General features: G+C 39.0%; 1 protein-coding gene across 1 annotated transcript in view; it reads right to left on the bottom strand.

Annotated features, from left to right (window-relative positions):
• Positions 1-26,464, bottom strand: part of CUBN (cubilin) — a 141,628-nt gene that overhangs the window by 10,687 nt on the left and 104,477 nt on the right. Inside the window, exons 51-58 of the mRNA XM_074528306.1 lie at positions 25,733-25,854; positions 23,833-24,058; positions 21,757-21,944; positions 19,359-19,515; positions 17,977-18,126; positions 10,636-10,836; positions 8,285-8,414; positions 7,158-7,375 (exon numbers count right to left, since the gene is read on the bottom strand). Coding sequence (XP_074384407.1) covers positions 7,158-7,375; positions 8,285-8,414; positions 10,636-10,836; positions 17,977-18,126; positions 19,359-19,515; positions 21,757-21,944; positions 23,833-24,058; positions 25,733-25,854 — 1,392 coding nt within the window. The remainder of the gene's footprint in view (positions 1-7,157; positions 7,376-8,284; positions 8,415-10,635; positions 10,837-17,976; positions 18,127-19,358; positions 19,516-21,756; positions 21,945-23,832; positions 24,059-25,732; positions 25,855-26,464) is intronic.

Below are 26,464 nucleotides of genomic sequence, written 5' to 3'. Positions count from 1 at the left end.
AACTAAAAGGCTCCAGGACCATTCAGAAAAGAAGTAATTGAAGGTTCCCTATGGCAAATAAAAATCATCACAGCAGAGACCAAGCACATGTTTCTCTGTTAAGAGTTATACCCTCTAGATATGGAATGAAGATGAAGATAAATCTTTGAAGCTTCCTGCCTTTGAAGTACAGCCAGGGGAAAGGTTCATTTATATAGGTATGGGTGCAATGAAAGGGTAACCTACTGAATAGTTTGAAATCTATCAGAACCAACTACACCACTGACATTCCAAAAGACAACAAAGTGATTTTGGTGTCTTTCCCTTTTTTTAAAAAATAAGCACCCTAAACAACTTCTAGAAGGCTGCAAAATTAAAGAAATTGTCTAGTTCTGCTTGACAGTAATGAAAATTCCTTCCAAGACTTCTGACTCTCTTTTGCTTTCACCTAGAAGCATCCCTGGGTACTCTAGACTTTGATCTGAACTAAAGATGAGTGTAAGCAAAGATTAATTCAGTTAAGACTAATTCTCTTTTTTGATGGGTCTTATTTCCAGTGCATGGGAGTGGCTGGACATACATACTGTGGCTGTAACAATTAGCTCATACCTTGTCTGGATCGTGGCTTCAAACAGTAGGACAGGACTGGAGTGAGGAATTGTACTCTTCTGCTTTGTCTCATGGGTGATACTGAAGGTTGGTGAACCTTCTCAGGCTGGGCTGTTGCCATGTTTGGCAATCATTGCACCAACATTGTGATTTTGTGTGGCTGCAGGCCCTGTCCACAGAGCCTGCAACATTTCAGGACACCTCTGAAAGCACAAGGCCCTTTAGAGTCCTTAGCCAGCCTTTATGCAGAAAAGCTTTTCGACTGGTTTGATGGCCTGGCAATGGTACTAGCAGTGACATTTAGGACTGTAAAGCCCCAGTATCCTGCTTTAGCCAGGTTTCACAAATGCAGTCAGATGAATTTGTATCCTTAAGGTTCTTTGGACTGATACCAAATATAACAGTTCAGACATGCTCTGTGGCAAGCCTTCAAAACTGATTTATGTACTGTCCTCTCCAACTCCTTGATGCATGTCTGGGAGACCAGAGGCTGACATGCAGTCTTGACTAATTCCAATACCTACTAATTCTGAATTAGTGTTCATATTTGGCACCACAGCTACTTAAGCCTTTGCAGATCTCTCTTGTGAATGAGAAATGTCTCCTCACCTCTTTCTTGTATGCACCAGAGGAGAGATTTTCAGCTGAAGAAGTCATTGACTTCAGTCAAACTAAGACAGTTCATGCCAGCAGAGTTCACCCACAGTTTTGGAAAGGGCCATTAATCTGAATATCCCATCAGCTTTCAACCAATTAGTCACTACAAATATATGTAATTACTGTGTCTGAAAACAAGCTTACCCCTCAATTTTTCAGATCAGACAAAAATTTCTTATTTCGATGTCTGCTTTTCTTCTTATCTGTCAAATTTGAACATGCAAGCCCTTTCTATTTTTCTTGCTTTGGAAGAAGAAATCCTTCACTGAAGATAGTCAAGCACTGGATGCAATCCTATGCAGTGTGCTCTGGGATCACCCTGCTTGAGCAGGGAGGTTGGAGCAGATGACCCATGGTGGTCCCTTCCAACCTCACCCATTCTGTGACCCTGAGATTAATTAACTGACATTTCTGAGAGACATTTGTAGACTATCCCCTAGCTCAACAGTTGTATTCTTTTCAAAGACACCAAAGAGATGTATTTCAACACCACAAATGCATTCTAAATTTAGTGAGATTTCAAGCTGATGGATATTTGAGACCCAAAATACATTTAGAAACAGTCTGGGAATTGTGACTTATGATCGTATATTCTGATCTTGTCACAGATGTTCTTATTTTCCTAGACTATAATAAGATCAAGAAAAGATATGATTAGCCACAATTTATTCACCTATTTTAATACATAAAACTAACCATAAGTTATCCATGACAGTGTAATGAAATGTGTATTACTAATGGGTAATATATTTGGCAAAAAAATTGAGTGAACTGAAAGTCCAAATAAATTTCTGCCTGAAGATTTGTGACATTCAAACAATTTACTTCTCAGTTTACTTAATTCTCCTCTGTAGCACCAGGGTCCAAGTTCAGGTTGGATACCTTGAGATTCAGCCCTGGGAACCAGTCCTAATGGGATGTGAAATCTCTGCAAGTCACTGCTGCTTTTCCAAAGATATGAGAAAATACAACAACATTTACATGCCACAGTCAAGGACACATTCTTCTAAGATTTTTTTTTTTTTTTGGTGCAGGAAGACAAATTGGCAGGATTCAGCTGTGCTGATTGTTATGTGCCTTCCACACAACAGGCCACAACTGCTGTTACCAGTGCAGGTGCCTGGTGCCACCTACAGCAGGTACCACCATTAATTACATAAATCAGTGCAGTGAACTATTTCTGGTGGTATGAGAATGTAAATATGACTCACAAAAGGACACCTACCCCTGGCCTATGCAACAGAATATCCAAACCAGTATTTTACACCTTATATTGCTCATTCAGAATTGAGGGGGCTTTTTCAGCAATTCTGAACAACCCAAAGAGACTCTGCAGCAACTGTGCATGCTGAACACTGCTGAAAAAGTGCACCTAGAAACCAAACAAAGAGTAAGCCATAGTTTCAGTTTACAGGACAGAACATGAACTGCAACAAAATTAAGCAATTTTTTTTTGTTGATACCATAAAACAGCATAAAAATGCTTTGAAAATTCTACTGGATCAATTTTTTAAAAAGCAGACTGTAATTTCATTAGGGGAGAGCATAACAGTAAACCTGTTAGTGACAGGCTTTTAGTGTATTCAATTCCACACAGGAAGTAAGTAATTCAATACACAGCAAATAGAATAAGAGAAGGCAGATACCTCTGGGTGATTTATCAGGTAAATTACAGATCATCTTATCAAGAAGAAAAGCATGTAGATTATAAACTATTTTTATTATATGCAAACTAGATTATTTATGTAAATTACCTATGAATGCAGTTTTCTGGTATATCAGGGAAGATTAATTTTTTCCAGCTATTTTTCTTCTAAACTCTACTTGCTTATGATTATTTTTCTTATGTAAAATGATTAATATTCATTCAATAGAAATGATGATTTGTATAAAAAGAATAGAGAGATCCTGGAGGGAAAAACTGAGCAAACAGAGGACAATGTAGAGGATGGGGTCTTTCAGGAATTAACATTCCAACAGCCTAATGGTTGCCAAAGGTTTAGGAGACATTTCTCCTGCCCTAGAGCCAGAAACACTAGTCTTCTCATTGAGGCTGCCCTATTCTTCTTGCCTGTCTATATCCACTGGGTTTTCTACATCTTGTGTTTAAATCATAATCTTTTTGTGACACTAGACTGTTGCTTTATTCTGCCTGTGCAGTGGAATTGTGGCCCATGAGCTCATAAGCCCTAAAATAATGCAAACAAGGAACCACAATGGTATTTATCCAGTACACAATGCTCATATTTCACAATGCATAAACTTGGATTTCTCCTGCCTGCTCACAAAAGTGAGTATAAAAAAGAGAGGGGGAAAAAGCTGGTCACAGCTTGAAGTCAAGCACAATTTAGGGCAGTAGAGAAGAAGCAGGCAATCTTCCTCCCCTCCTGCACCCCACCTTCTCCACTGTCCCAGCTGCTGCAGTTCTACCTGTATTAAGTGAATAAAGCTCAGGAAGAGCCTTCTGACTCAACTCACTTATCTAACCATGTGCAACACTTTGGTTCTTGTACATCCATGTGAATTCCTTAGAAAGCCTCAGTGAGCAGACCTGCATTTCAGAAGACCCCTCAATCCTGCTCTGATGGTTTAGAGGCATTTTTCATCACTGGCACAATACAGCGATGTACATCAGCAGAGAGCTTTCAAGGAGAAATTACTTTCTCTTAATGAGGTCACAGATATATCTCCCAACAGGGATTTCTGACTCTTTAAAACAAGAAAAACCCCCAAATCTTTATATCTTCTTAGCTTTTGTATCATATGCCTCAGGGGATCACAAATTCAGGTGAGAGGGTCACCCCATTAGTGAATGGGAATAGGCTCCATTTGTCACCCAAGTGCTATTTGTGCTATTACAGCAGGGATGGCAGAGGTGTGTGCAGGCTCTGTCCCTGCCAGCCAGGGTCAGTAAAAAACTCAGATCTTCCCCTAGAGCTTAAAAGATAATCAGGAGATCTTTAGCCAAGTCACAAGCTCAGTACATGCTGATCTCCTTCTTTGGGGAGAGATCTTAGCTTTCCTTCCTTCACAGAGACATCTCATGTAACCAAATGCCTTAAGCTGATATTGATTTCTATCTTCTCTTCCTTTTATTGATTGCCTAGAGGAGCACATGCTTGCTGTGGAAAAGAGTTTTATTTCTCATTTTACAGACTGGAAAGAAAGGCAGAAAAAAGGTCAGTGGTAACTAAGGTAAGAGAAGTCTGTCTTTCCACAAATTTAACACTTGGAGCAGGCTGTATCTTCCAGTCATCCCAGCTCTCCATCTCTGCCTGAGAGGATGTCCAAGTGATTCCAAATATGAGGTTGATAGGTGCCCAAACTTAGCAGCAGAAGTAGTGAAAAGATAAACCCTCTGAACCACATCACAAGGGCCATATGTTCCCCTGCCTCAAGCACGCCATCTCACAGAGTTATGACAAAGAATGCTGCCTCTGAATTGTGCACTTTTTATTACACAATGTATGGAGTAGCACAGGGAAAGAAAAGATATTTGACAAGAAAGATGACATGTTGCTAAATGGCCAAATGAAAACTCTCTCAGACTTTCTTTTAGTGTCCTTTTCCTGACTAGTGGAGGGACCTTGAATATTCTGTTGGAGGCAGGATCAGTGATGGAAACCTACTGTTTTAATAAAATCAGGGAAGGTTTTCTACAGAAATTTCAGTGTTTAACTCTTTGAGTGCTTGGATAATCCTAGATGTAGGCAGTATTCCTTAAAGAGCCTGATCAGGAAAGAAATTGGAAGAGCTTGTGGGGAAAGGAAATAGTTTAGTTTACTACAAACAGAAACAGTACATTGTTTCTCTCCAATACATAATCAGGGTCACTCACAACATGAAACAGAGAGCAATAATTATGTTATCCAGTTATGTTTCCCTGGGGCAGCTAGAGAATAATGTGCTCGTTGTCATCCAACAGAGAATGAGGTTTCTTGTTTCTCTGCAGATACCATCTTCCTTATTCAAGAGATTTATCATTAGGAATTGTCATCTGATTGCATTTTTACTCTTACAAAACCACATGGGTTTTATCTTTTAACAGACATGAGGGAGCTTCTCTAAAGCACCATGTAGAATAACAGGCTTTTAGATCTGCATGGTTTTATTCTCTTTTATTTGAACCATAATCTGAGACCTCATAGTACAAAGATGTGTCACAGATTTTCCTGGCTCTGTTTTTTAGGCAAGCCAAGCTGGAAACATTTATAGGATGTGACTCATGTTTTCCTTTTGTAATATGCTTTTCTCCTTTTTGGCCATTCTGTGTTACCATGGGACTGCCAAGATCCTTGTTAATGGCTGTGTGGTTTAGTCCCTGTGGCTTGCTTCCCACAATGAAGAGAGAAGACCTACCATTAAGCAGCTCACCACCACAGGCTCTTGGTCACACAACCCATACCTCCTCCTGGGCATCTTTTATAACTTGCAACTCATAGCTCCTGAGTAACCCATGCAACATCTTAACCTTGCTTTTCTTGGGAGCCTCCAGAAATGTCCCTCCAAAACATCTAAGAGATGTCAAAGTTTATTCATAAAAGGCTTCTCCTCACTCTAGGAAATTATCAGGCAGGGTGCTGACTTGAAGAGCTTGGCTTGTGTTCTGTTGTGTGCTTAAGGAGATCTGGCAAGTTGCACAGATAAATCTAAAGTCAGTGGCTAAAAAAATTGATTAAATGCCAACAGGAAGAGGAAGAGCTTGGGGAGTTCCTGATGATCTCACCCTGGAAATACTAACCCAGGCTGCAGTGGATCAGTGGATAACAACTGATACTTCAGCATTTAAAAACAGCAACATGTGAAGCAACATTGAGTTACCTGGAATACCATTCACAAGATTTAAAGACCATTCACAAGGTCTTAAGCATTCTTGTAGCAATTACTTTAGTGAAGCAAAGGAAGAGTTAATAATAGTTATAACTATGAGGTTCTGTGGGAATATTTTTCTTGGCAAGGCCTGTAGAACCAGTTATTTTTCTTATCTGTAAGTACTTTCTCAGACTATCGAATGAGAAAGTCACTGGCTGGGGAGAGGGAGGGGATTCAGTGACTCAGCAGAAGACTATGTTTGTTCTGCCACAAAGGCCTTTCATTCTCATCTGTCTGAGCGCCAGCTCTGCAAACCAGACAATTACTTCTTTCTAGACCACAAAGGCATGGAGTTAATTATACAGGAAAGTAGTAGAGATGACATGAAATCAATTTGCATGTAATAATTTGTTACTTACCATCCCTAAATAATTCAGATAAGGAAATAAAAATCTCCTTTTACACTTTGATCTTTAAAGTAAAGTACTGAATTTAAATGGTTTTTTAAGGTAATAATCAAACTCTGCCCCTTATTCTTCCATCCATCAAACCAAAGGGCATCCAGTGCCTTCTTACTGTGATCCCATTTATTTTATGGCCAGCTACTCAGAATGATCCCATAAATCAGTAGAAATCAGCATAGTGGTGCCTGGTGTGGAACCACAATCTGAACTGGCCTCAACACTTTAGCTCTTTAGAAGGTGTGAGGGAAACTGAAAGGAAATGGAAAGTGAGCATAGATTGAAAGGAAGCATCTTTAGCACACCACCAACCTTTGACTACAGAAGAATAGGAATTCTAGGGTATTGCTGTATTTCTGCCAAAAGAGAGATCTTTTGGTGCAGCTGGCCTTCAGTCACCCAAGAAGCACCTTCAGCTTCAGAGGCAGGGAAAGGGTAGCAAGGAATGAAGGAGATCAGTTCAGAACCAGACTGGAATGCAGGGATCCCATAAGCCTAGTATTTAGCTTAGTTCACTCAATTTTCACAAAATCAGAAACATTCTTCTGCTTCATTCACCCCTGGAAAGGGATGTCACAACTGCTCCTCAAAATACAGAAATTACTCACCAGCAGATCAGGATTCTGATAATACACATACCTAGAGTCTCTCTGAAGGATGCTTTCCATCCCCTGTCTTCTCCATAGAAGTCAGTGATAAACACCAGGAACAAGTTACTACTGGAGCTCTTAATATCTGGAGGCAATTCTGAGCCACAGAATTTCCCAAGGAGAGGAGCATGAGTATCTGAGCCATCATACACGGCCACATAATCTTTGTAGCAGGAGGGAGATAGTTCAAGCTGGAAGCTGTTGAATCTGTAAAACACAGTTGGAGTCTCAGGTATCACATTTTCAGTTCTTTTCCTATGTTATGTGTGTTTTAGTGCTTGAGAAAAGGTCCAAGTACTTGCAGCAGCCAAAGCCATACCAAGGCCAAACACATCTCTCAGGAATAAACCAAGCAAGTATTAAATGCATGGCGAAACCCTTCAGCCAACAAACCTCAGAGAAATTGGGTCCCTCACTCACGGGGCCTCTTGCAAGGCAAGGTGTGAGCACACCTCAGCTTTCCATGAAGCAGGAGGTCTCTCCTGTGCAAACACACCCTCTCTCCCTCCTGCAACTGCTCAGGCTGCAATTCCCTTGGGCACATGAGTGGCCTAAGAAATGCAGGCACAGAGTGCAGGCCAGTGAGTCCTCCTCTTAGCTGGGAAATGTCCTCCTAATTCACAACCACATGATAGAAGAACAGATCAGTTTTTAATTTCTCAGTGGCAAGATTTTGTGGCAATAATCTGCCTCTCTTAGGTAAGACAGCATACACTCAGAAATACACTATTTTTGGGTGGGTATTATCACTTTGGCTATAAAATGATTACTATCCTTCTAAAAGTATTATTATTTTTCTTGTATAAACTTCTCAAAGGCTGACAGAATTTAACTAAAAAACATGAGTTGCATTTTTATAATTTCTTAGTCTCGTCAGTAAACAAAGTTAAAACTTAAAAAACTTAAAACTGTGATTTTTTTACCTAACAAGTTAAAAAGAAAGATGGAAGGGAGCCTGAGGCTGATAAAAGTGACTTCAGTAACCATCTCTTATTTTAGTTTGGCTTTGACCTTGGAAAAGGAGAATCACAGAAAATATTGTCAATAATTGCTGCTGTAACTGGAATCAGAAACCTCCCTGTTCCCTTAATGACAAACTGAATTTGGATTACGTACTTCAGAGCCACTACTTTGCCATTTCCAACTGTGATGTGGTATGAGCAGTTCATGTTGTTGTGATAATCAAGATGTGAATGGCCTGGACTGCTGATAACACCACTGGAGCCATTGAAAGTGCCACCACAAGCTGTGGAGTAAACAGAAAAAAAATTATTAGTGTCTGAATACTAGTTTGGTCCTAATTCTCATATTTCTTTCAGAAGTTTACCAGCAAGGAAAGAAAGACCCTTGATAAATGTGGAGCAGTGTTCATTGTCATGCCTAGAACTGTTAAATGTGAGATGTCTGTCAGGCTGTGCTCTGCAGTGGAGGATTAACCAGCACTGCAGTAATGGGTTCTTGCTAATCCACACCAAATGGCATTGGCACTGAGCAGGAACAGACTGAGACTGATTGCAAATGTCCTGCAGGAGGTCCAGGGAGCAGCAGGGAGCAATGGGTAACTCACATGCAGCAGCACGAGTGAGAATATCTCTGCACTCATTCTAGCTTGCCAAAAGAAACCTAGCTAATATGTGGGCAAAGACATTCCTTCATCCAGATCCTGGCCCCATGGAAACCTCTAATTAGCCACAACTGCACTCATAACCCTAACTCTGACATTTCTGGAATAAATATATGCAGAGCCTCATCATCTGTCAACACCTTGTCAGAGCAGGAGCATTGCTGTAGCATTTGCTCTGCACAGAAATGCACAGAGGAGTCTCCAGGTATCACTGATCCTGCTCCCCACTTCACCCTGGGCTGGGACTCACCAGCACTGTGGGGTGGCTGAGCTGGAGGATGGAATATCTGCTTTCTGGCTGAAAAGCAAGTTAAACTTTGCAATTCTAAACTCCAGGCACTGCTTGGCTTCTCAGGGTTTCTCACCATGGATGCAAATGAGGCCAGGATGTGGCTCATGTTTGTTCCCAGCCTCAGGGCTTCAGGGAACAAAACCTCTAATCTCCATTGTTAGCTTCAGCCTTCATTTTATAATCTTAAATTTAGGAGAAAAAAAAAAAAGTTTCCCCAAGTCTCCCTGCATCCTGTTGATAAGCTTCTGAGCTTCTGAACTGTGAGCCACACACAGTTTTTCATGTTTTAAAGCAGATGGCATTGCCCAGGCCACCCCCTTAACAAAGACAGTCCCATACAGGGTGCTACTGGATGCAGAGCCCCTGATGGCTCAGGCTGGCAGCCTGGAGAGCTGGCAGATAAGGGACAGGAGTTTGGAAGGTAAAGAATCAGCATTATTCTACATTAGGAGGAGGGAGCCTTTTTCATTTTTTTTGCAGCAAACAATGCAACTATGGGGAAGAGGAATGTTAATTGGCAGAATCTGCTTTGTATACAACAACAAGCTAATAAAGCTCCAGTTATCCTTCTCAAATGTCACAAGTCACAAGTCAGATAGCAGCAACTGACTGGAGTGAGTTATGAAGGTCTTTTCCATGAGTAACTGCACATTGTCATTTCTCAGTGCCAGTCCCTCTTTCTTATCTGTAATAGACCATTCATTTCACATAAAGAATTTAGCTTTATGCTTCTGTGGTGTGGCATTGAACATGAGGAATGCATTAAGGGAAATACCAAAGTTAAACTCACACTTAGCAGTTAGAAAATAATGCTTTCAAACCTAAAAGCGATCTCTACCAGTTAAACCTAGAAAATATTAAAATTTGTTTTGCAAATAAAATCAATTTTCTGGGATATTTGTGTAGATGTAAATTCTAAACCCGGTTGGAAATTTCTTTTTTGAATTCAAATTTCCTCTTTAAAACATAAGAGATCTCTTGTGAATGACGAAAGAGCTTTGGTGAAAATAGATATTAAAAAATAAAAATAAATCTATATCCCAAGTTTTGTTTACATTCATTCCTGACACTGCAAGAGGGTCTACAATTGGAGGCATATAGCTGTGTCCATTTACCTGTTCTGTTTCCCATATTGTATAATGTAATTTTAGTATAACTGAGAATTAGACCATTCTCCTGTAAATGATAAAATTTTTAAAAATTAATCAGTTAAAGAAACTAGTGATGTTTCTCCTTAAACATGCAAAGAACAACCAACCAACCAAAACCTGCCAAAAATGGTTGCATCTCTTTTCTACAGAGATGGAAAATATTTCAGTTCCTGATTTGGTGGAAAGTCTAGAAATGAGAATCATGAGGTAATACATAATTCAGAATGTTAATACACACCAAACAGTGCCATGGTCCTGAGAACTGCTTTGAGCAAATGGAGTGCGAAAATGTACCATGTGCACCCATTGAGGGATTCCCAAAATGAGGTACAGCTTTCCTACACGGAACCATTATCCAGAATATTTCTGCCATCTCCAATACAGAAGAGTGTGTGCTCACCAATGGCTCTGTATCTGGCCTGGAACCCAAAGCCCACAATGTGGGAGTCAGTGTAGAAGTTGAGCAGCATGGGCCCAAAGACGCTGACTGGGGCAGGGAGCTCCCTGCCACACAGAGTGATGAGGCGATGAGCGGCCGTGCTCTTCCCACTGAAGATGCTCACTCCATCATAAAGACAAATTCTGCTCAGGACTGATGGGGCTGCATGGAAAAGAGTGCACAAGTGTTAGCAGCATGTTTTACATGTGATTTACTGAGCAACAACTATTAGACCTAATCCAGGAGAAGAATGACATTTTATACTACTTTCCATTCCAGGGATCTCAGGATTTCCTTTGCTTGCTGAGGAAGCGAAGGTCAATTTTTAACATGCAGTAAAACTGTGGCAGAAAAAGGCAGAGAGGCCTTGTATGTAAGACTCAGATTTGTCTCATTCAACACATCCTGTGATCTAGAAAAGGCTCCAGTCCCCTTAAATTTGTGGGAGTTCACAGTTGAGTGAACACTATCTGTGAAGAGGTAAGAAGACCCAACAAAAACATGGATGTCCTCTGCAGATAAAAGCAATGTACTTTTTGTTACAGGCAACTACCTATCTGGAATTTCTTTCCCCTTATGCAGAATTCAGTATTCAGTGCAGGGAATTTTAAACCATTTGGAGTGAGATTTTTGAAAAATCAAAAAATAGTCCATACACCAGCAAGTTTCAGAGCTGACCTATTTCTTCCTAATTTTCCTCTAACTTTGGAGTACCTAAACTCAGGGTCTTCAGCTTGGCTTATGGAAAAGTCAAAAGGAAATTTGATCTTGCAGTGATTTTCTAAAGCAATCTATTTTGGGGGGAAAATCAGTGCAGATATTAGGCTGAGTAGGAAAAAAAGGAATACAGAAATAGGAAGTTCAGCATTCTATTATTTTTTCCCCACTGCTTTAAGCTTCTCGTTTACAATCAGGTTTCTGGAGGAATGAGCTGTTTTCTCTGACTCCCTGCCCTACCTTCAGGACTTTCTAGTCACATCACTGTTTGCAAACAGATTTGATTAAGGTGAAAGATCTCAAAAATATCAAAGTCATGTCAGTTTCACAGAGTGACACAATATGCTGAGTTGAAAGGTTCAAGTCCAACTCCTGGTCCTGCACAGCTCCATCTCCAAGAGTCACACCATGTGCCTGAGAGCACCATCCAAACACTTCTTGATCTCTGTCAGGCTTGGTGCTGTGACCACTTCCCTGGGCAGCCAGTGCCCAACCACCCTCTGGGGAAAGAACCTTTTCCTAATATCCAGCCTAAACCTCTCCTGACACAACCTCAGGCCATTCCCCTGTTTCCGGTCACTGTGCACCACAGAGATCAGTGTCTGTCCCTCTGCTTCCCCTCATGATGAAGCTGTAACTGCAGTGAGGTCTCCCCTCAGTCCCCCCCAGGCTGGACAGACCAAGGGATCTCAGCTGCTCCTCATGTGGCTCCCCCTCTAGACCCTTGACTATTTTCATAGCTCTCCTTTGGAAGCTCTCTAATAGCCTAAAGTCTTTCTTATACTGAGGGGACCAAAAGGTCAATAGCTGAGTAAGAGTGCCAGAGGAATGTACCCAAAGGACAAGCCACACTTTTAGGGGGTGTGAGAGACCTACAAGCACCATCCAGCAGCACTCTGGGAGCTCAGAGCCAAAGCCAGAGCCATGTCACCACCCCCCTGCCCAGCTGGGAGCCATGAGCAGGGGAGAGGTTGTGGGTACCCAGGCTGCCACCACCAAGGGATATATGGTGGGAGCAAGAAGAGAGCCATGTGGGTTTTGCAAGAAAGCTGAATTAATGCTGTCAGTGAAAAACACAGCACACACCTACCAAAAAATGAGTTTCATTAGTTGCTATACCTAAAGGATAACTTGATGTTTTCTGTGTCTTTTTCATAATTTATAAGCTTACTGGAAGCTGGGCTGTCACATGTTTATTAAATTATTGTGTTTAGTGACCTGTAAGCAATAATGGGACAGTTACTTAAACTGCAGAGGATTAATGGGGAGTTACCTAAATCTAACAGGAGAGACACTGAGCCTACTGTTGTAGCAGATTTATTCCTGCAGATTGTCCAGTCAAAACAAGCTGCTTCCAGTTGTTGCCGGAAACAAGATAACTCGTATTGAATAGGATGACAAGTAGGAGTGGAGTGATAGTCCTGTTTCATGAGAACAACAGAATGATCTCAGCAGTCAGATGTATCTTAGATCATCTCTGGAGGCTGAATTTTAAAAATTCCTTCTGTCTCAATGAAGACAGTGTATGCTAACATGCTTTGCAATTATGTCAATACAGAAATATGGCATTACATGCTTTGCAATTATGTCAATTCAGAATATGGTGCTTGTCTGACTCTAGTGAGAGTAACTAAGCTGATAACAACCAGCCACCTCAGATAGCTGATAACACTGTTCATAAAAGAATTGGTTTAAAATATTCTTCATTTCCTATACTGTTTTGGAATATTTGACAAGATGATAAAAATTTTAAAAATCATAAACCTTAAAACTCAAATAAAACAAAAAGAAATTGAGATGAGTATTTTAAAGATGTGAAAAATTTAAGAAAGCAGCCTAGGTAATTTTCTGAAAATACCAGAGAAAGGCATGAAGCGGAACTAATTTCTCAGCAAAGCCAAGGTCCCTAATATTAATCACAAGTTGATTTGCAATGCTGCTTTGGAAAAAATGAGATGGTTAACAAAGGATTGTGAGAAAAAGTCTTAATTTCTAGTTTTGAATTATTATTTGGGTGAATATGATTTATGACTCATAAATTCTGGCAAGACTAGTCATTGTTTGATCTCTATCCTGTACTTCATTCTCTTGTTTACACTTTTTTTAATTTCTCACCAATCTAAATGGATTATTCTGTAAATATTCCCCAGATTCGAATTCTCCTCATATCATACTTTCAGCTTCTACACATACTCAGCACATCATCCACAATTCTTCTCTGTGGTTTTATTTCCTCTAATCACATAATCTTAGATCTTTTCTAGGCCAGTTTCTGTCCCTTACACTAAAATGAAATTGCTTTCATGAGTCTCCAGAGATCTGTTCCTAGCCAGATGTCAGACCAACATCCTCTTTGAGCTGACAGGCACTTTCCACGTAGTCAGCACTGTTTTTCTTCGTAAAACTTTGTCTACTAAGAGCTTTTGCTCATCCTCCTGGTGTTACTCTATCCTCTGTTCTGATTCATCCATGAGGATTCAATGAGAAATCTTCTGTCTTGCCCTCCTTATCTCCACATTAGCTCTGTGTAATCTCATTGAGAGGACGGATGCAACTGCTCTCTCTGTGTTAGTAACCCCATAATTTTCCAGTTACTATCTTTAAGATAAACTCTTTCCTATCCTTCCATTCATTCCTCTAGCCTTGACAATATTTCTTCCAAATACTTCTGGAGAGATCATTTATTTGGCCTGACATTATGAACATATCCCTGTTTCTTTGAACTGCTGCATGCATTTGCTTTCAAGGCCCTTTGTTATCTATCTGTGCTCTATTTATCATTTCTTGGCACCATTCAGCATTGATACATTGACCCAAAGTTCACATGATAAGAACTTCAGTTGTCCTTACATTATATTTTGAAATATGCCTTTAGGTTGTCTCCTTTCCACTTTGCAGAAATTTCTGTCCAGTCTCATTATGGTCCATAAAATCATTTGTTTGATATGATGCCAGCACAAAAGCCTTGATCAAATCTGGGCCCCTGACCATCTGATCCCTAATATCAATGTCCTCTTCCTATCTCTCTGCCTTTAGTCATAGATTCTGTTTCATTTAGTATTGAGGCAGAACCTGTCTTTTTGTTTAAAATGATAAGGCTTTTTTTCCCCAATACCAGCTTGTGATATAAATGGCAATACAACTAGGAATTACTAAAGTAGAAGTATTACCTAGAAACATATCACTGTGCAATATATCAACCAGCTCTGTAGCACAAGATATTATTTTGAAAGCAAGGAATTAAAATTCTTTCTCATATATATTCTATTTCAAAATGCTCTATTGCTAAATTTATCTATTTTCTGAATTGCCTAGTAACAGTTGAGAAAGCAGATAGAGCAGACTCCAAAACAAAGCTGTGACCCTATCCCAGATTGCAAAATTGCAGACATGTTTTTTTTTAAAAAGGAGAAATAAACAAGTTATTAAAACATTTTAGATCAATGTGGTATAAACAGAAAGCAGTTGTCTTGTATGGACAGAATATAAATATTACAGAATTCTAAAAGCAGATACTGCAGGAAGCCTACATCCATTTTCCCTATTCTCCCATTATTTGAGACTCAGACTTTATTGTGTGTTATACTCACACTTTAAGAGTATTACAGCCACTTAATAATACACTACTGTAGCTGTCCTAAAAGAGAATTTGTCAGGATGTTCATCTGAATAAACCTAATGTGTTGTATTGCACTAAATATTGCACTATTGTATTGGATGAGAAATTGAATGTGATTAATTACTTCTTAGTCCAACAAGAAAGTCCAAATTACTTGGGTAAATTGTCCAAATTAATTACTTCTTAGTCCAACAAGAAATAAGGGTTTTTTTATTAATTCTGTAGACTTTTGATCCAAGGAGGGAGGGCATATGGAAGACATTTATCACTGCAGAAGCTGGGCTGGGATAACAAACTCACCCTTATTTGTTTTGTTCTCTATAAAGTAACCAAACACCACAATGCAAGTGGTAGTACAAGAAGCACATGGCGGCTTATGCAACTTCCTGAAACTGGCAAATCAAAAGAGAGGTTCTATGACCATTTTCAATTTGGCACAGGAATAAACATCCTGAACACTGCGAGGAAATCACAGAAGCTAAGCCAAGCTCCATTCATGGGGCTCATCTTGCCTCTGTTTTCCTGCCCAGACCTCAAGTATCTTGTGTAAGCTATTGTTTATGGCTTCCTGCAACAGGCAATAGGTAAAGAGAGTAAGAGAGGTTTCCAGAAAGTAATTCACTCCACCTGCACAATATAGTTGGTTCTGAGTTTATGTCCACCGCTAGGAGATAAATCTGGGTGAATGTCTAAATTAGAAGTATATTTTCAGGGGCTCAAAGGGAGATAAAAATTGTTCTACCTACCAAGAAGCAGAGTGTTTAGATTAAATTTTGAAACTAATGCAGTTTTCCCAAGTTCTCTCTTGCTCTGCTTGTTGCTATATTTAGTGCTTAATACATATTTAATAGGTAGTACATGCATGTCATGTTCATTTGGTTCCTGGTACTGATGCCATATCACTGCGGTGGGTTTCCAGCCTCAGTCATTCTTTACAATCAGAAGAGGTTTCTCATCACAGCTACTATTATGTTTTCAGAGGCAGAGATCTGTGACTAACCCATTAAGTCATTCCATTATGTGGCACTGTGTCACGGCACTATAGACTATTAACTTTTATCTTCTAATTTTCTGGAGAAGATATCTCAACTTGTTCAAGTCAATGAGATATGCATCCTTTACATGCATTATCTTAAATATTTCATTTCTTTAACAAAAACTATGGAAAAAATGAGATTTCTTTTGAGAGGTCAAATAGTTAATAAATTATGTTAATTAGACATGCAGCTAAACTTTAAAACCCAGTCTAGAACATCTGCAATATCATGGTCACAATTTTAAAGGCCACTCTTAGCAGCAATCTAAGTAGGTTCAATGATTCCTTGCATATGGAAGAGCTAGAAATGTTTCTAACAGATACTGCCAAATATTGTCCTGCCTTTGCAAAAGAACTAATGGAGCTCACACTAGAAACCCTTAATGCCAGATATGTGCTAAATATATTCAGTGTGGCTGCTGAATAATTTTTCATTTCTGCAATAATAGTTTTCAAGATGGTGGTTTCAATCTTTTTTACAGTTTCAACCCAGGTGATTTTTCATTACTGCAGGGCTGTATTTTAAGATTTTGTGAAAAAGATTAGTATCCAGCTGCTGGAGAGTGTTCTACTTCCTCTTTGCTAACCAGATGTCCATTAGCTCATATCCACAGCTCTTTCATGTGACTAAGGACTTTTAGTCAGTGTAGCCTAAGGAAGCCTGTAAAAATAAAGGAACAAATTGCCCTGCAAGAAACAGAATATTTTTAGTATTTATTTAGATCTATGTTCATTAATATGTCTGTGTCACTTGCCTCTCTGCTTTAACCCTCTTGATAATAAAAGCTTGGATCCATTTATAAATTAACTGAATGCACAGATAGAATGCAGATTAGTAAATGTTCTCAAAAAGTTGTCAAAATTGGCACCATCTGATTCAGCCTAATATTTAGTGTCTTTGCTGAGTAACAGTGTCTTCTATGTGAAGAAATTACATAATTTCTGTGGTTTACATTTTATTTTTAAAAATTCTTAAAGCAGTGGTTTTTATTAGGTGATGAAAAAAATATTTCAGATAAAATCATAGTCAAAACAAATTTTTATCTCAAACTTAAGTCTGAATCAGAATACTTTTGAATTCAAAACAGTCTGGAAACTTAAAAAGAAAATAAAAGAATACTGTTTTCTGTTTTTATTGTTGGGTCTGAAGAAAAATACAAATCACACAACCCAACTTAGTCTCAAATTACTCCATATCTCTTTGACTGGTCACTTCAAGGGAACCAGCGTAAGATGGCCTCAAAATATGAGATGCCCCTCAAGTAGTTTGGACATATGGATTCCTCTGTGTTATCATGGCTTATCCACACATAAAAATATGATCTTATCAAGGCTGAGAAAGCTTTACCACTCACACTAATGTGATCAGGATACTGTACTTGTTACGTCTTGGCTAAATGCTGCCAAGTTTGATAATCACAAGAGGGACTTTTGTTACTGGTATGTATAGGGTAATCATTGATGCATTTTCCCTTGCTGTAGTCTTTCACCTAATTTCAGGTTTCTGTATTCTTACATCCTTGTAAAACATTCTAGTATATTTATAAGTTAAGAAGCAGATGCACTGAAAAGCAAAACAGCAGGTTAAGATCAAAATGATTGTAAGACTCAATGGCAAACAAAGAAACAAAAAAGCAAACAAACAAAAAGGCAGGAACAAAGACCCAGATTAGCCACGATCACTTTTATATTCCAAGAATCTGATAAATTCCCAAAATCATTGCTGCAAGATATTCAACAGGTGAAATCTCTCTTCATTCTTCTGGAAGACTTCAGTTACTCAAAACCTAACCCTGAAAACTATAAAAGCTCATCTGTAAAAGATTTTCAGAATGGGCCAGCAACTTACACCATCAATTATAGAAGACTTGCATGTTTTCAAGTAAGAAATTACACTTCATAATGCATACTGAAATTATGAACCAGTTACCTTCCAAGTCAAAAGTCTCAAATTCTAGGATCACCAGTGACTGTGGTCCCTGATCAATAATATAGTTGCAGTTCAGGTTGTTATCATACCGACTAGGGTAGTTTGGAGAGACAATACGACCTTCAGGGCCAGTGAAATTTACTCCACATCCTGCAAACAAATAAATAAAGCACAGTTATAAATCTGGTGATAATACTACTCTGGGTTTGCAGTAAAAAACCCAATAATGTACACAAGGACCTCATCTCTAATGGTGAAAAAATCAGGGAGAGTATCACATACCCTGATGGCAAAGGCAGGTCTTACCTATAGCCAGAGCAGTGATTTTGGGAAGCATAGGGCTGTCCCACCTAGTGTCACACTCTTGTGTAAGAGCAGCCCATTGGCCCACAGCCCTGACCAGGAGGACACAGCACTGCTGCTCCTGTGGGTGTGGAGCCTGCACATTTCAAAACCCCTTAGAACATTCAAATGTGTCTGAATTGGAGGGGGCATTACTGGGGCACAGGAGCCTTATTTGAAAATGCCCACATTAGTGTAAGTGGTGCCATTCTTGTTTCATGCCTGACTTCCAGGAAAATGCAAGGATGTAAGGGCACCTCTGCATTGCTTTGCTGTATGCAGAGGCAGGAAAAGCTTACTATCCAGAAGTTTTCAAGCACACAAAACAATTTATTTTCATGGAGCTCCTTTGGATACTAATGACTTGCATAGCCTTTGTTTTTTCTTTTTTAAGACAAAAGCTTAAAATAATGCAGTGCACAGTGAAATGCTGGTAGAAGATTAGGAACAGGCATATGAAGCCTGTGACTGTCTCCACTGAGATCGTGCCTATGTTAGTGCAAACATTATAAAAAACAAAAGTGGTTTCAATTCAGAATTCTGAATGCTTCAATGGTGTTTCCCTCAAAACACTTAGTTTCTTGCTGTTTTTATCTGAATGCCATGAAGGGCAAGTGGTTTCCTTAGGCAGAATCCTACAAAGAACCCCGGTTACCAACAGCAGCTGAGCAATACCTTCTCTGCTTCTGGTGGGTTTGACCATCACAAAGCACGTACCATGGTTAAACAAATGTCTTTTTAAGAAAATGAAAGCATTAGATTCCATGCAGTTTAACTATGAACTTTTAAAATTTAAAGCCTATTTATTCTTTTCAGCACACTGAAAAGGCAAAGGTGGCTGAGAATAACTACAAAATTAGAGCTGCATCTTAGGCAAGTCTGACACTTGAGTTCATTGCACTCAGTATGGAAACTCTTGATTTACACATCTGGGCAGAAGCTTCAATGCCTTGTTGGACTGGGCTCTGAATTGCTACACACAGGTCAAACTTATCCCAAATGGACTAATTAAGCAGCCACCTGGCTTTAATATTACTTACTGCTTGTGAAAGATGCAGAGAAACCTGGAGCAGGAGCATCCTGAGACTGAAATACTGTAGTTATCACATTGTTTGGAGCAACAACAGGATCAGGAGCTGAACTTCCACATCCTGTGGCTAACAAAGCTGCTGCTTCTTCATTATTTCCTCTCCACACCTGGCAAGAACAGATTGGAAATGGTTTAGTGCTTTCAAAGTCTAAGCAGTTTGTGGGAACCCAACAGGAATTACACATGCAGTTTTTCTTTCCATAGGCTAAGGGTAGGACTCATCTCACAGTGAATCTAAGAGTTCTAAATTGGAGTTAATTATACAGTCAGTGGAGACAAAAAGGTTTCTCCAAGGAGTGAGTCACAGAGAATAACTTAGGTTGCCAGGAACCTCTGAAGGGCATCTGGAGGTCATTTGCTTGAACCCTTGCTGGTAACAGAGCAAACACAGATCAGGTCCAGGGACAAGAGAAAAACATTTTATGCATATCATTACCTACTTCCATTTTATCTCTGCTTACTTAACTCCATACAACCTATGAATATGCATATCTGTGTATACAAGTAATTATTACAGGTAATCCTTATGTTATTCAGTAAATAAGAATCAAAGCTGTCATTCTAGGTTAATACATAGGCATCAGATAATACCTAGTGTTGCTAATATTTTTTTAAATTTTATTTTTCATTCACTTTTTCAATGACAAGTATCAACTCAAGTAAAGAGTTACTATAATAACTCTTTCTAATAAGGAAAAAAGCCATGACATTAAAATATTACTTCAATTGTACCAATAGCCAATTTGAGCTCAGTCAAACCATGCATCCTATAAAGCACATGCAAGTTTAGGTAGGTAGTTAAGGGAAATCCTCTTCAGGTATTTACTTAAATATGTGCTGGAGGTTCACAGTTTAAGTGCTGAATTTCAAGACACATGTAAAATAAAACATAGGTATAAATGTTTGATGTTTCTTAACATTTAAATATTTTCGTGAATCAGGGCGTTTATTGACAGGATTTAAAATGTCTGTCTAAATAATGAATTATTTACTCTAATAATAAAATTATTTTTGTTGATGTGTTTGAACAGTTCAAACAGTTTTTTACTGTAGTTTATACCCAAAAATGTATAATATCTGATTTTTAAAATAATGTGTTTGAAGGAAATTGAGTGGAATTAGTACAACCACATGAAACTATGATTTCTCCAAGCAACCATCCCAGAGAGGCAAGGGTTAGCCAAGGGTGAGTCTGTAAATGTAAGCATTTGAATCACCTCATTCATGTGACCAGGTGTTTGAGGCAATGAATGCTCAAAGGATTAATTTATACAGTCTATAGCCTGGCCAAGGTTTTGCAAAGTCACTATTGATTTTGGATTACTCTCTTTTGGCTGCTCAGCTTGGAATAAATGGAAGAAACTTACATCATTCTACAGCTTTTCAGACCCTTCATACATTTCAAATTACACATTTGGAAAAGGAAGTGGGCATCAAAAATTTCAGATCTTCCTCTATGGAGAAAACCTCCAATTGTCATAGTTCTGCTTATGTCATTTAGGGCAGTTTAGGAATGTAAAATTAAAGACTTTTACTGAGTAGCATTAGGACTTTCATATTAGTGAAATGTATTTTAACATTGCATCAAGTAATTGCTGGAGCAGGTTATGAAAAGGCAAATCTAATCCCTGTGGGGTTTTTTTCACAGCCTTAAAATATGAATGCAACTGTAAGCTGGTTGGTGTAGATCAGATGTGCTGCTCAATCCTTCCTACATGTTGCAAAATTATGTTTGCCCTTTATTTCAAGTGGGAGTTGTATTGCTGGGGAAAAAATGAGCACAATACCACTGAATATAAGCCAAACGCCTGAGAAAAAAATGACACTGAAAAATGCAAGACATGTCCACTCTATTCAATTGCTTTGAAAACAATGGTTCTTGACAACATATGAAAGATCAGACTTCTATTTTGTTTCTGGAAATTAAAAAAACAAGTGCAGCCTGGATAGTCTAAGTACTTAAAAAGGAGTTTGGTAGAATTATAGTGTAAAATTCACAGTTTTTTTCTTCACTACAGTATTTGAAAATAACTTATCTTCATGCATTATTATCTCATTATTTTCTGATTCTGAAATAATATATGCATTTTTGATATTTTTCATTTCTGGGGATGCATGTAGGCTGATGGTTCCACCTCCCTGCTGGAGGTGGAACCTCAAGAACCGATGAAAATTAAAACTGTATATAGGCCAGTTCACAAAGCATGCAGAAAATGGACTGTATGATACAAGGACTTTAGTTTACCCAAATTTTGAGTCTTGACAGTTCAAACCATTTCCCAAATTTTGAGCCTTGACAGTTCAAACAATAACAAATGCAAAACAGGGATCTGAAATCATTATTTTACCTTCACATAACTGGTCTGGCAGCTTCCATTGCTATCTGGAATCTGGAAGTTGCTGTGGAAGTTCACCTCCAAGTGATTGCTCTCATGTGTAATGATGGTCCATGTGCATCTGCTGTTCATGGGAAAGTTTTGAGGCCAGTGAGGGGACTTGATTGTACCATTATCTGAGTGAATGATTCCACCACAGCCTGAGAAAAATAGCAACAGATGGGAGAAATGTTTAAATATTTTTGAGTGGTGTCGTGTTCAGCTTTGAATGGTTGTTTGCTTCTGTGGCTGCAAAAGTGAGAGAGGAAAGCTCTGATACTCACTGCAACTTCATTTACCCCACCTGATCTTCTTTCTCCCACCCCTGCAGCAGGAGGTAGTTACACCCTAGAGGTGTCTCTTTGTACTTCACTTTATTTTCTCCACAAGCTCATTCTTGACCCTTCATAGCCTTTCACAAGGTCCATCTATAAACTCCTGGCAATTTGAAGTGAATATTGCTTTGGAAGGGTGCAGGGGTCAGCAGTACATCTGAGACGGCAGGTTCCCCACACCCCACAGCATGCCCATTATAACAGAGAGCCATTCAGAAAAGCACTCTAGGGACAAAACCCAGTCTATTGATATGTCCTTTTTCTTCTCACTCTGCAACATGCAAATATTGCAGTTCCACATGTGAATCTGTTCAAGCTACATCCGTTTACCCAGGGCAAAATGGTGACCTCCCCCGCCTAGGCAGCCCTGTGGATTTCACTGGAATTATGGGATGGGCTGGGAAACATGCCTTCAAAAATTGCTAACAGATTCATTTATAAAGGCCAATAGCTGGTCATGGCTCTGTGGCAGCTCATGATTTTACACAGAATAAGTTTAGTTAATTTGAAACATATTTGCAAATACCACGCCAAGAATAATTTATTAGGGCTATGAGTACAGTACTATTATTTCAGATACAGTGTAGTAAAAGGAAGAATAAAGGGCAAAAAAAGTTTTGCAACATCCTAGTTTTTTCCTCTTAATTTAAAAAATATATAATAGCTTTAATAGGAAGATGTTATTTTCATTCTTCTCTGTTAGAAATGGCAATTGAGTTTAGAAGGATATGAAGCCAAGTTTTGGTCACAATACAGAATGCAGACTGGGAAATTCTCAGTGAACAAATGAGAAGTTGAAGAAAGTAAACTAGATATATATATATATATAAATTAAATCTCTCAGAGAGAATACTGCCTATGCACATGGCATGTGTAGGCCAATGTCTACTACACCATCAAAGAGTGGGCTTCATTGTGCATGAAATCTCAGGGAACAGTGTCAAAAACTTGCTAAAATGACAGTGTATATTCGTGCAAGCATAGACTGTTGATATGTTTAAGATGACACTCCATCAACTAAGTGTGTGAATACAGCTGCATAATTAGTGGACAGAAAGATGATCAGGATCAGCCAGAAGGTTTGCAGCTGCAGGTGACACTAGGAAGCACATGCCAGCTCTGTACTGAGCTGGCATTTCTGTCAGTTGTAATTTCTGCCCTGCCACCATCTGCCACATCTACCTTTAGTCCTTTAATGACTTCCTGAAGTACACTGCACAAATGGTGAGCTACAGAGTGATGATAATTTCAAGAGAAGAAAGGTAGCTTTGAGAAATGTGCCATTCAATCTTGTGTGTATACCATCTTCAGAAGTGTACCAACATCTCCATCACAGTGCAAGAGCTCTAGGCTGCTGTCACATGTGCTCTTTGAGATGTTCTGTCTGCCTCTCTGTTTTGGAGCTCACTTCTTCCTAGTTTTAAGCGTTTAAACCAAACCAAACTGTGGAACAATTGTTATTCATGAAGTGAAATGTCTCATAGTCCTTGACAATAGATACCACTGCTGGGAGGGTAATAGTGATGGTTTCAATTTACACCATCAAGAAACTGCCAGTAGGAGGTTTAAAAAGTACAAAATCAATCCAAATTTGAATTCATTGTGTAAGATCAGAAAGTACTGGATAAATACTTAACTTTTTTTAGTACTGGCTTCTTTCAAGGATCCTGAAGATGATGGCATGCCTTTATTTTGTTCTTTAATGCAAACTTACCTAAAGATTCTGCTGTCCATGTTGCATAAAAGCCACCTCCTTGAATGGAGTGATCAGAATTAAAGATGATGACCAGCTTGTTGGAGCCAGAGCGAATAGTCCCAGGTGAGTTATTTCCACAATACCTCCCTATGACAGGAGACCCTGCAGAGCCACCATTCAGGATGGTAACAGAATCCCACTTACAAACTGGATGGTTTTCAATGTGGAAGGCTGTAAAAGTAAGCTGCAACACACAAAGGTGACATTCAGGTGCTAAAACCAGTCACTCTAACGGAGGGTATAAAGTAATTCCAGACAGATCCTGTAGCCATCGTGGCACAATGGCTTCTGGGTACACTCAGAAATCTGACCCTCACTTCATGATGCCTTTCTGCAACTATTGATTGGAATCTTGCCACTATAAGTAGCAGCAGCTACTTAGCTTGAAGACAGAAGTGGGAGAGGAATTCATAGGTACAAAACTGGCATCATTGTGTCTTAACCACATTTTGAAACTAAGTATGTGCTTCAAAACAGTGCTGAGTATGTACAGGTGTTGAACCACTTTCCTGCGTGCAAAGTTTCTGCTCATGAGATATAACTAGCTATGCAAGCAGAAGGCCTTGGATATTTTTTTTCTTCCTATTATTTTGAATCAATAGACTAACAGTTGCTAAAAATAATGTTTGTTTCCACCAAAACAGAAACAGTTCTGTGGTTTGTTCTCATGGGCCTGGATGTATCACATAAACAGACTGGGCAGCTCCTGACCCTGTATCCCTCCCACACCAGTGCCATTTGTCCTTGGAGAGATATGCTCACACCTGGGATCTCCAGTTCAAACATTTAGATTGCTGGTTCTGTAGACTCCAGCATTTGTTGATGCTGAAATATTGATGTACACTAGTAACTGCCTGGCCTTGTTTCCATCAGTTTTGGGATTGTTTTAGGTAAGTTTCAGGAGCAGGATCTTTGTAGAAAAGTTTAGCAAACATACATGATTTTTTCCTGTACCTTTTGTGTGTCTTCACTTCCAAAAGAACCTGTCTAAGACTAAATACAAATTTAGCTGTAATAGTTTAAATTCAGAACTTTGCCAGCAACTGAAACTGGCAACTTGTACTGGAAAAAATTAGTCTGCCTTCACTGAGCATGCTGCTACTCAGTCCTTTCAAAACAGAAATCTGCTTTCATCTGATTAAAATTAGTTCTGCTTTAAACTAGTTTGTGTATTAAATAGAAATCTTGTGTTCTACTAAAATAATCCTGTATCCCCTGAAATAAGTACATAAGCAGTGGTCAGAATATCAAGTAGCAGAAGAATTAGGACTATTCAGTGAATTAAGTTTTGTACTGCTTGGTCATAAAGGTGCTTAAATTGGTCTGTCAGGAGTTTGACTCAAGAAAGTAGCACCTCAGGCAGACTTCTAATACTTCTTGGGAAATTGGAGCAACATTTCATTGATGTAATTTGTACCAGAAATCATATTGTGTTCCAGACTAACCAGTAAGACACAAAAGTAACTTGGTAGTGGCTTGAAACTTTCCTGCAGAGAAGAAAACTTTCCTGAACTTTCCTTCAGCCTCATGTTTATTCTCATGATAGTGAGAATATCCATGAACATCTAATAAAATGAGTTATTTCAGTTTTGTAAACATAGCAAGTCATTGTTTAAAGGAGAAGTCAGTGCTATGTTTTGAGGTCAAGTAATACAAAGATCCTTCTGTTTTTCAGAAAGGACAATCTTCAAACATTTTGTTGTGTTATCTTCATTCCCTCTTTTAGTTAAAATCAATGGGAAGATGTTTAATTATTCCACATTCCTGATTTTCCAAACTGTCTCAAATCTGTTCCGCAAAACTCAGAAGGTACTTCTCACACTGACTGCTGTGTATACAATTGTGACAAGTTACTCACAGTGATGGTTTCACCTTCAGGGGCTTCCAACACCCAGGAGCAGCGACTCAGACGGCTGTAAGGCTCTGGGTAGTTAGGGCTTGAGATAACTCCCCCTTCACCTGACTGTACACCACCACAGGCTGCAGAAAAAAAAGTAACATATCAATGCATTTTCAGAACACAACACTATAATCAAATGGGTGGAAGGTTATTCAGCTTGTAATAGCAATAAAATATATTTAAGATGTGCTGATAGAATTAAAGGTGAACAATTTATCTGGGAAATTCCAAGTTTTAAAATCTTAGTCATTGAATACTGAGTAAAAGGATGCAATGACCTTGAAACTTGGCATTTATTCTGATGCTTAATATAACTCTGCAAAACCTTTGCCAGCTGACACATCTGCCTCTTCCACCTTATCGTCCATTTGTTTATTCCACTCTTAAGCAAAGCAGTGCCATCCTTGGAACAACACAATGAAGTAAAAAAGTTTCTGATGAGTCTAGATAAGCCCCAAGGCTAAATCCAGCTGTGACAGGAAGAGTAGTTGTTCTGGCACACAAATGGCAAAGTGGTGTAATTTGCACTGATATGGCTTCAAGTAGATTTCAAAATGAGTGCAAAGGTTCAAGCAGCAGAATGCATTTCAGCTCTGCTAGCACTCCAGAGACCTATCTGAAGTAAGTCAAACTTGGCTGCTATTACCTGTTACATCCTCATTCCCAAGAGCAACCAGCTGCTCTGAGTGT

Source organism: Zonotrichia albicollis, chromosome 1 (genome assembly GCF_047830755.1).
Source record: "Zonotrichia albicollis isolate bZonAlb1 chromosome 1, bZonAlb1.hap1, whole genome shotgun sequence".
Classification (NCBI taxonomy): Eukaryota; Metazoa; Chordata; class Aves; order Passeriformes; family Passerellidae; genus Zonotrichia; species Zonotrichia albicollis.
The sequence above is the reverse complement of the archived record's forward strand: the minus strand, read 5'-3'. Positions and strand labels throughout refer to the sequence as shown.